This window comes from Petaurus breviceps, unplaced genomic scaffold (genome assembly GCF_028583685.1).
Source record: "Petaurus breviceps papuanus isolate PSGF00001 unplaced genomic scaffold, PetGlider_PUasm1.0 90925, whole genome shotgun sequence".
Taxonomy (NCBI): Eukaryota; Metazoa; Chordata; class Mammalia; order Diprotodontia; family Petauridae; genus Petaurus; species Petaurus breviceps.
The window spans coordinates 11,297,020-11,308,250 of NW_027187380.1; the positions used below are offsets into that span (position 1 = coordinate 11,297,020).

At 43.2% G+C, this 11,231-nt stretch overlaps 1 protein-coding gene across 1 annotated transcript in view; it reads left to right on the forward strand.

Moving 5' to 3' along the window:
• Positions 1 to 1,304: 1,304 nt before the first annotated feature.
• QRICH2 (glutamine rich 2) overlaps positions 1,305 to 11,231 on the forward strand; it is a 45,081-nt gene continuing 35,154 nt past the window's right edge. The window contains exons 1-2 of the mRNA XM_069076858.1: positions 1,305 to 1,853; positions 3,587 to 3,676. Coding sequence (XP_068932959.1) covers positions 1,305 to 1,853; positions 3,587 to 3,676 — 639 coding nt within the window. The remainder of the gene's footprint in view (positions 1,854 to 3,586; positions 3,677 to 11,231) is intronic.

Below are 11,231 nucleotides of genomic sequence, written 5' to 3' on the forward strand. Positions count from 1 at the left end.
CTTGTCAAAAAATTTTGTAGATTAAGTTCATGAACCCCACAATAAAAACTAGGTAGGTGCTACAGTGGGTATACTGCTGGACCTGGAGTCACACCGGAGTTAAAATCTGATCCTATACACTAGCCATGTGACCCTTGGACTTGTCATTTACTGCTGCATGCGTCAGTCTCTGAATCTGTAAAATGAGAATAATTACAGCACTTGCCCCAAAGGTTATTGTGAGGAATAAATTCAGTGCTCATAAGGAGTTAACGTGGAACAGATTCTCATCAGTCGTTCTATGAACACATTTAGCCACTTATGTTTGAGTATAAACACATCCTGTCCTCAAGTGAAGGACCTGGGAAAATACACCCTACCTCTCTTCCTCCAGGTAGGCTACCAGGGGCATTATGGGGAAAACTCTGGCAGTGGACAAGTGGACTGTGAACCCAGAGTATGGAGACTTGAATTCTAATCCTAATTGTCACGAACTGGCTCGGTGACAATCATCCAGATCATTCTTTGGAAAGGATAAATTCCTGGAGTCACAAATGGCAATTACAGGCCAAGCTTTCCTTGTTCTGTTGCTGGGTTCGCGGCGGATGGTATCGATAGAAAATGCTTTAACTGCTCTAGCTGGCTTCGGGAACGAGCAGCTAGCCCTGCCAATGGAGTTCGCCATCCTCATCCTTACCTCCCTAATTTTGTGGGGGTTCCAGGACTTTACTCTCAGTGGCGCATTCTTCCCATAGAACTCATAGGAAGCTGTAGTGCCGCTTTTGCGACTGTTACCGAGCAACCACAAATACTAAAGGAATAAAATACCCTCTTCGAAGAAAACAAATGGCATGCTGGGCATTTCGAACGTGCGGACTTGGCGGGGAACCAATGGGAGGGAGAGGGTGGAACGTCCAAGCTGTGAGACTTGGAGATTAGGTACTGCGCGGAGGTCTAGCAGGCAACCTAGGAATAAGCTTTGAGATTCACTGAATCGACGGTGGGAGGTGGGAGGTGGAAGGGAGGGAGGGAGGTCTGCACCGGGCAGTGCTTCCAAGAGAAGGGCCAAGAATCCCTTGCTCCCTGGGCACTCACATACCTGGACTGTATCCTTAGATTCCTGATAGCGTCGTCCCCTAGCAGGTGGGACATAATCTGTCAGGTAGTAGTAACTTGACAGGGCTAGCTAAGGGCACCAAGAAAACTGGCAAGAGTTCGTCAACCGGACTCATAAGGGGGGCGAAAAACTGGCCTCCTATTCTATGGAGGGAGCCCATCCCGAGCCTGACCCGTTTGAATGCTGAACCGAACAAAGCGGACTAATCATGCCTGCCAAAATCACCTTGGGGGAGCTGGTGGACCTTTCCATTGGCACGCCAGAGATTGGCGCTGTCAACTTCAATGCCCTCCACACCCTGCTCGCTGCTATGCTCAAACATCTAAACCTGCAGGACATCAAAATTGAGTTGCCTCCCCAGGTCACCGAGCAGAGCCGGAGCATAGAATCTATCCGGGCGTCCACAAGTGGGACCCCGGGCAAGGAGAAGAGAAAGGTCAGCATCAGCAAGCAGCCTTCTTCAGGGCGACTCACACCCCAAGTAATAGAGGCTCACGTGAAGGACCTGGGGGGGCAGGTGCAGGATTTAGGCAAACAAGTCCAAGCCATTGGGAATCAGGTGCAAGGAATTGAGAGCCACGTACAGGACATTGGCTCCCAGGTTGATGTATTTGGGGAACAAATAGCTGCTTTGGACAAGCTGCCGTCCGGTACCGACCTGCTAGAGAAGACTCCGAGTGGTTCCCGAGTATCAGACATCTGGCAAATGATGCAGATGAAAAAGAAAGTGGAAGCCAATGAGGACGGCATTTCCAAGGTGAGGCAGCTTCACTGCGGGTTGGGGGGTTTGAATGTCTTCCCCGGGACTTTAAGAGTTCCCTTTTCCCATGGAGTACTCATTCAGGTTTGGTCAAGTTAGGTCTCACCTGTCGTTAACAGGTTCTGAGCGAGCAGACATTCTGGGTTCGTATAGAGAGGAAGAAGCCAGCCCCTCGAGGGGAAGTGTATCTCTTAGTTCTAAGTTGGGGGGGGGGGGGCTGGTTGAACTTCCATTCGGAGACATCGGTGTTCATCACGTGCAGCAGAAGTAGAAACTTAAGGCCCTAGAAAAAGCAGGAGGTGCGACAACACCGGAAAGTAAAGGCGGATAAAGGACCCTCCCCAGTCCTAATCTAGGAGACGTTGGAAAAGTACCTTTGAGATCAATTAGTCAAAGCACTTCATTATACAGATAGGGAAACTGAGGCACAAAAAAGTAAAGTCACTTGTCCCAAATCATATAGCTAAAGTTATTGGTGTAGCTGGAACTAGAACATCACCTCTTGATTCTTAGACCAGTGCTCTTTCCAATACTGGGCTATAATCTTGTCAGAGAAATCTCCAATATCATTTCCTTTTTGAAATTATGATATTTTGAACAGGATACTAACAAAAACTTCATTCAAAAAAGCAATAATAGCCAGAAGAACTCAAAAGAACTTTAGGTGGTTGTGGTAAATATTAAATTTTGACCATTCCAATAGTAAAAAACGATCTGATATATTTCAATCAGGCAAGCCTTCCCCTGCCACCCCCCCCACCCCACACACACACACCTGGTAAGTGGGACATTGAGCTGGCAGTGCTGAGATCCCTGAGCACTTTCAGGTCCCAGGTTGAGAGAATTCTTTGTGACTGACTGAAGGAGGTACATACATACATACAAGAGGTGATGCTAGGACTTAGGCATCTCTCATTAGTCATAGTCACTCACTCTTCTAGGTACAGGGGGAAGAAGGCTAACAAGACCCAGACAACAGACTTTTTTTCCAACCTAGGGAAAACTACCCCACTGGGTCCTAAGTAAATGTTTAACAAATGGCTCTCCAAAAAAAAAATGTACTTATGATATACACTTTAAAATTTTTAAGTTTAATCTATATTATTAACATTTCCCCTCACTATCTTATACTCAGACAATCAATAAAACAATACATCAAACCCTGCTTTGTAGTATTTGTTGATTTCCCAAGGTGTAAATGCTTACACTGAAATTTTTAAAAAATTTATTTATTTACTTTTAGTTTGCAACATTCAATTCCACAATCCCTTGAGTTCCAAATTTTCTCCCCTTCCCTCTCCTCCTCCCTACCTCGAAACCCGGCCCAAGGCGACATGCAATCTGATATGGGTTCTACAAATACCTTCCAATTAAACATTAGTGAAGTTGTAAAGAATTATAGCCAATGGAGTAAACAATGAGAAAGAAGAAAAAAAAAAAAGCCAAAACACAAAAGAGAGAGAGCAAGTAGTTTGCTTCAATCTGCATTCAGACTCTGCAGTTCTTTTCTCTGGATGTGGACATCCCTTTCCATCATGGGTCTTTTGGAGTTGTCTTACAACCTTGCATTGCTGAGAGGAGCCCAGTCTATCAAAGTTAGTTGTCACAGATATGATATATCTGTAATTGTTACACTGAAATTTTAACAGTTAATTCTGGTGGGTTCCAGTTGGCTTCAGCACACCCCTAACAAGGTATATCACCCTAGCTTCTGTTGGTTCCTCCTGCAGGCCATGGGACTGATCCAGGATGTCATGAATGAAGTCAAAGAATTGAAGGCAGATCAAGAGAAGGGCCCACTTCGGAAGGACTTTCCCCAGGTGAGAGGGAGTCTTCCAGGTCCCAAACCAGCCAAGTATCTCCAGGATCCCTCCCTCCAGTACACCCTAGTTGAGGCTGATACATTCCAAATCTTAGCAATGGGAAGCAGGACTCAGGCTGGTCAGATTCTGAAAAATCAGGAAAGTATTTGGGCCCTTACTCCCAGAAGCAGATGGATTTCTAGACCTTCATTGCTCTGCAGCCATGAAGTTCCCCCACCACCACCACCCATTACTTATCTAGCAACTACAGCAGTCAGGTCCCTTGGCTACAGAGATACCACCCAAGCTTTAAAGATTTTGATTTTTAAAACTCTGTACTAGCATGGAATATAGAGACTTTCTCCAAGTTTAATTTTAACAGTTACTTTTTTTGTGTGTGGGGGGGGGAGGCAAGGCAGTTGGGGTTAAGTGACTTGTCCAAGGTCACACAGCTGGTGTGTCAAGTGTCTGAGGCTAGATTTGAACTCAGGTCCTCCTGACTCCAGGCCATGTGCCACTTAGCTGCTCCTACAGTTACTTTTATTTATTTATTTTTTAATCAAATGCTTTATTAACTTCTAGTTTGCATCATTCATTTCCACAAGATTTTGAGTTACAAATTTTCTCCCCCTTTTCCCCCTACCCACCACCCCAAAATATCGATCCCACTGGATATCCCCTCCTCCAATCTACTCTCTCCCATATCTTCTCCCATACCCCTTCTGACTTTCCAGTAAAGCATGGTGGATCTCTATGCCCCAGTGCCTGTATGTCTTATTTCCCAGTTATATGTAAAATAATATTGATAATAGTATATATATATATTTTAACAAATTTGATTTTAAAACTTTGAATTCCAGATTCATTCCCTTCCTCCCTTGTCACCCACCCTTACTGGGAAAATAAGCAATTCAATATAGGTTGTACATGTGTAGCTATGCAAAACATTTCCATAGTAGACATATTGTAAAAGACTGACTATATTTCCCTCCCTCCTATCCCACCTCCCACTTGTTCTATTCTCTACTTTGATCCTGTCCCTTTTCAAAAGTGGGTGCTTCCAACTTCCCTCCCCCCCAGCCTGCCATCCCTTCCATCATCCCCCCTCTCATCCCCTACACCCTTACTCTCCTGTAGAGTGAGATACCCTATTTAGTGTGTATGTCATTCCCTCCCTCAGCCAAATTCAATCAGAATAAGGTTGACCCATTCCCTTTTGCCTTCTTGTTCTTCCCCTCCATTGTAACCATTTTCCCTTGCGTCTTCTATATGAGATAGTTTACTCCATTCTGTCTCTCCCCATCTCCTCTCATTATATTCCTCTCTCACCTCTTAATTTCACCTTTTAAGTATCATCCCTTCCCATTAAATTGGTCCTGTGCCCTCTGTCTGTGCATACCTGTACATATATATATACACACATTCATATATGTATTCATATGCTCATATACCCTCCTATATAGACATATATGTATGTGTGTGTGTGTGTGTATATATGCACATTTCTATTCCCTTCAATTATTCTCATACTGAGAAAAGTTTCATAAGTTACAATTATTGTTTTTTCCATGTAGGAATGTAAATAGTTCAACTTTGATAAGTTCCTTATGATTTCTTTTCCCTGTTTACCTTCTCATGCTTCTCTTGCTTCTTGTATCTGAATGTCAAATTTTCTATTCAACTCTGTTTTTTTCATCAAGAATGCTTGAAAGTACTCTATTCCACTGAATGACCATATTTTCCCCTGAAACATGATACTCAGTTTTTCTGGGTAGGTGACTCTTGGTTTTAATCCCAGCTCCTTTACCCTCCAGAATATCATAATCCAAGCCCTTCGATCCCTCAATGTGGAAACTGCCAGGTCCTGTGTTATCCTGATTGTGTTTCCACAATATTCAAATTGTTTCTTCCTGGCTGCTTGTAATATTTTCTCCTTGATCTGGGAATTCCGGAACCTGGCTATAATATTCCTAGGAGTTTTCTTTTTTGGGATCTTTTTCAAGAGGTGATCAGTAGATTCTTTCAACCTGTATTTTGCCTTCTGGATCTAAAACATCAGGGCAATTTTCCCTGCGAATTTCTTGAAGGATTATTTCTAGTTTCTTTTTTGATCATGGCTTTCAGGAAGTCCAATAATTTTTAAATTATCTCTCCTGGATCTATTTTCCAAGGTCAGTGGTTTTTCCCATGAGATATTTCACATTGCCTTCTATTTTTACATTTGTTTGGATCTGTTTAATAGTATCTTGATTTCTCATAAAGTCACTAGCTTCCATTTGCTCCAATCTAATTCTGAAGGAATGATTGTTTTCAGTGAACTTTTGAGATTCTTTTTCCATCTGGCAAATTTGGCTTTTTAAGGCATTCTTCTCCTCATTCCCTTTTTGAGCCTCTTCTGCCATTTAAGCCAGTCTATTTTTTAAGGTATTATTTTCTTCAGTCAGGTTGTTGACTCTCATTTCATAGTTTTCTTGCATCATTCTCATTTCTGTTCCCAATTTTTTCTTTACTTCTCTTATTTGGTTTTCAAAATCCTTCTTAAGCTCCTCTACGGCTTGTAACTAGCTTGTATTTTCCTTTGAAGCTTTTGGTGCAGGAGTTCTGAATTCACTGCCTTCCTCCTGTTCCATGCTTTGATCCTTTTTGTCCCCAAAATAGGAGTGTAAAGTTGGATTGCTCTGCTTGGTTTGCTTCCTTTGCCTGCTCATGTTGCCACTCAATTGCTTGACTTTTGAGCTTTTTGCTACAGTAGGACTCTGCCACCAGACAGGGGAGCTTCATCCCAAACGCTGGGGTTTTCTCTACTCCCAAAAGTATTAGTTGGGTGCCCTCTCTGAAGCCTCCACATGCTCTGACAAGCTGGTCACACACCCCAGGAACTCCACCCTATACTGCAATCCAGATCCAAGCAGGTTAAAGCAAGAGCAATTACCCCTCAGACTGGTAGCTTGGTCCCCCTACACTCTGCCGGCCAGGAGCTAAAGCTGCTATGTGTTGGTGGCTGCATGGCCTTGGCCCCTCAGCCACTTCTTGCCCTGGGGACAAAAGTCAGATCGCACTCTGAATTCCCAGGTCCCAAAGTCCACACTGCACTGACACCTCACTTTGTTCTTGGCATCTATGCGTTGATAATTCTGGAAACTGCCACAGCTGCTGGTGATCTGAAGTCCCTCCAGCCGGTGGCTGGTCAGGCTGCCCTGGCACTAAGACCTCCAGCTTGAGCAGGGTTTGGGGTCGGCTCCCAGAGCACTGGGCTGGCCACTACCTGCCAGCCGGCCGGGCTGTCCTCAGCAGGAGGTTAGCTTCTCTGTGTCCTTTTGTGGGTTCTGTAGCTCCAAAGTTTATCTAGAGTAATTTTTTTACATGAATTGGAGGTGGTGGGAGCTGGAGTGGCAAAGAAGTCTTGTTTCTACTCCACCATCTTGACTCTGCCCCCTAGAGTTACTTTTAAAATAAGATTCCAGGAATAAACACATTTTGGAGAGTAGCAGGCAACATCAAGGAAAAAAATGTTTTTAATAATTTGAGGCAAAGACCTGAAATGTGATTCATTTGGCACATTCTGCCCTATCCCACTGCCACAGACACATCTCCTCTGGGAACACAAAGGGGCAGTAGAGAGCAAGGATTACACCAGAATAAAGGGGGGGGAGAAGACTTTTTTTTAACTTTTTCAACAAAAGCTACTGTACTTTAAAAAAAAATCAGTGTAGAACCACAAAGGAAAAGCAATTTTTAATCTGGTTTGATTTTTTTCTGTTTAAAGAGAGAAGTGTATATTGTTCTCACCCATTTTTTTTTTTTGAGGGGAAAAGGCAAAGCAATTGGGGTTAAGTAACTTGCTCAAGGTTACACAGCCAGGTGTTTCTGGGTGGGTACTAAGTGTCTGAGCCCAGATTCGATCCCAGGTCATCCCGACTCTAGGGCTGGTGCTCTTACTTGCTGTGCTACCTGGCCGCCCCACCCTCACCCATTTTTTAAATGAAGAAAAGAGAGACTTAAAATAATCATCAGTTGAACATTTTTGCCCAAGGGACACCAAGTGAAATTAAAGAGAGAGAAACATAGAGAAAGAAAGGGATAGAGGAGAGATTGGTAAGGAAATCCAAGGAGAGGAAGAGAAAGAGGCACAGGGAGTCTGGGAGATGGCTATCTCTTTGGCACCTTCACAAAAACTGAGCATGTATTAGGGTATAAAAACTTCACAAATGCTGAAAAGCATGTATATTAAATGGACCCTTTGTGGATTACGATGCTATAAAAATTATATACAATAAAGAGTTTGGAAGCATAGATTAAAAATTAATTGGAAACGGAAATAGTCTAATCTTAAAGATTGAGAGCAAAGCATAGAAATCATCATAAATTTCATTTAAGATGATGACAACAATGAGACAACATGCTAAAATTTGTAGGAAGTAGCCAAAGCAGAATTTAGGGGAAATTTTATATCTTTAAATGTTTACATCTGGGGGGGGGAGGTAATTGATGAATTGGGTCTGAAACTTAAAAAACTAAAAAGAGAACAAATTAAAAATCCCCAATTAATCACCAAAATAGAAATCTGGAAATCCAAGGAGAGACTGACAAAACTGAAAGTTAAAAAAAAAAAACTGAACTAATAAGTAAAACTAAAAGCTTGTTTTATGATGGAGAAAAATAGATAAACCATTGGTTAACTTGATTAAAAAAGAAGGAAGAAATGGTTATGTCTCCTTACATCCTACTATTTACCTTTCAAACTAAGTATTAGACAGTTTACCTAAGACTCAGAGAAGTTATAACTTGCCCATGGTCACAGGGAGAGTAAATGTCAGAGACAGGATATGAAAACTCAGGTCCTTCTGAATTTAAGACATCTACTGGTTTTGAATTTTACTAAGGGCATATTGAGAAATTCTCCAACTATTCTCAAGATTAATTTCAACAATCATTTTACTTCTAAGAAGTGATATTCCAGAAATAAGCACATTTCTGAGGGGGTTGGGGAAAGTTAGCAATGAAAAAAAAATGCCTCAAATGGCTGAGGGACTCTGTTCACTATACTGTATTTCTAAACCTCAAAGTATATATCTGAAATAAGATGTTACTTTCTGTGAGGAATTCTGAAGGTTTTGCAGGTGAGTGAAGGAAGGACTTCAACAAAAATTTATCCATTATGTGCCAGGCACTGGATATTAGGTAGTAGAGATAAAAAGGCAAAAACAAAAGTCTCTTGTCCTCAAGGAAATTTTAGTCTAATGATAGACAACTGAAATGCAATGTATACACAGATAAGTAAATACAAAATCTATAGAAAGTAACTGAGTGGTAAAGTGAATAGAGTGCTGGGCCTGGAGTCAGGAAGACTCATTTTCCTGAGTGAAAATCTGACCTCAGATACTTACTGGCTGTGTAACCCTGGATAAGTCACTTAACCCTGCTTGCCTTAGTTTCCTTATCTGTAAAATGTTCTGGAGAAGGAAACAGCAAACCACTCCAGTATCTTTTTGAAGAAAACCCCAAATGGGACAGCAAGGAGTAGGATATGACTGAACATCAACAAAATTTGATGGGAGGGAATAACATTTTTTTTTTGATGATTAGAGATATGTATCCATTTAAATACTTGAGTTATAAGCTACAAAGAACATTTGGTATCTTACAGCTCTTTAATTGCCCTGCCCAAGTTCCTGTAAAGGAACTATAAAGATTAGGGTCCCCTCATTCCAAGAGGCTTTGAAAGGCTTGGTTGATTGGTTTGGGGGCTGTATGAAGCCAACGCCAGGATGGAGGCAATAAACTGAAAAGATGTTCTGGATTTGCAGTTGCCTCTGAAAGCTCTCCTCTAGGTGTCTGGGCTATGAGAACAGAGAACAACAGACACTTTTTTGGTTAGCTAGGATCCTTCTTTCTTGGTCCCCTCTCATTTTTCCTCTATAGGGATCTTGACACACTTTCCCTGTTTTTCAGCCTTGTCTTAGAGATGGTAGGAAAGTGGGAATTTGATTCAGTGTATGCTTTTTATTGTTTCTTTCAGGCATTGAAAGACTACAGATCAGTGATTACAGATATGGAAGAACGGATAACAGATTTAGAGAAGCTAGTCAATAATCAAGAAAATAATCTGGTAACATTCTGCCCAGTACAGGGAAAAGGAACCCTTGAACTGACTCATAATCTAGCCCTCCCTCTAAAGGCCCACTCAGGTTCCTCTCAGCAATCTCATCACAACAGGAGTAAGAGTGCCCTCTGCATTCTGGGCCCTCATCCCGGGACCCAAAGAAATTCTAAGGTGTCACTCCTTACTCCAACTTCCTGCTTCTAATTCAAGGTGGAGGGTTAAGCTCTATACCTGCTACAAGTCTACAGTGGAACAAAGAAAGGAGCTGTCTGAAGCTTGCTTGACATGGGGGGTGGGAGGAGGTGGGGGGAGGGGTAGTTCAGGGCAAGCCAAGAGCAGTTTGGGGTAAAACAGGATCCCCAAGCTTACATGGATATGACCATTTTCCCACCAGGAAGTTGTTTCGCGAAAAATGAGTTTGTACCCAGAAGACAATTCGATAGTTACCTGGGAGGACTTGGAGCAGGCACTAGTTTCTGGTCGAAGAAGCTCTTTGGTGATTTGGGAAAATCGGGAAAGAACTTAGGGTGGGCTCCGCTTGAAGCCAATAGAATAGTGCAACATGTACCTGCGGTTTTTTTTTTTGGGGGGGGGGGGGAAGATCCATTTCTGAAGGGATCTGAGTGTATCTACAATATTATTCTAAAGCCCTGTATAATTTACCTAGTGACCTGATATGATAGGGGTTGAACTATTATGTTTTATTAGATATTATATTCTGCCTGGAAATCTCCATTAATTCCTGCATTGGGGACCCATTAAGATCTGGTCACAGAGATTCTCTCTTGAGCAGTGTACTAAATTGACCTGATCAGATCTCCCCTAACACACAACCTGGGATCAGTATAGCTGACTTTGACCATATGTTTCTGTCTTCCTCTAACTAGCCAGGGGACAGGCCTTCAGCTCCAGAGACCTCTCTAACCACTGAAGATATACCCCTTGACAAGGATTCTCAAGACTCAAAGAAAATAATTTCACAGAAGATGCCATCTGGCATAGAGATTCCACCCACATCTCAGGGAGCTGCTGGACCTAGGCCGATTGGCACAGAACAACATGCTCCACTGCCCTTTGGCACTCCACAACAGTCCCCTCTAACCTTAGTTAGCCACACACTCCCTTCTATACCCTCAGGCATTTCTCAGTTTCCTCCAGGAGTAGGTCAGGTAGCCCCTGGGATAGGTCAGCCACCCCCTGGGGTAGGTCTGATAGCCCCTGGGATGGGCCAGCCACCCCCTGGGGTAGGTCAGGTAGCCCCTGGGATAGGTCAGCCACCCCCTGGGGTAGGTCTGATAGCCCCTGGGATGGGCCAGCCACCCCCTGGGGTAGGTCAGGTAGCCCCTGGGATAGGTCAGCCACCCCCTGGGGTAGGTCTGATAGCCCCTGGAATGGGCCAGCCACCCCCTGGGGTAGGTCAGCCAGCCCCTGGGGTAGGTCAGCCACCCCCTGGTCAGGTAGCCCCTGGGG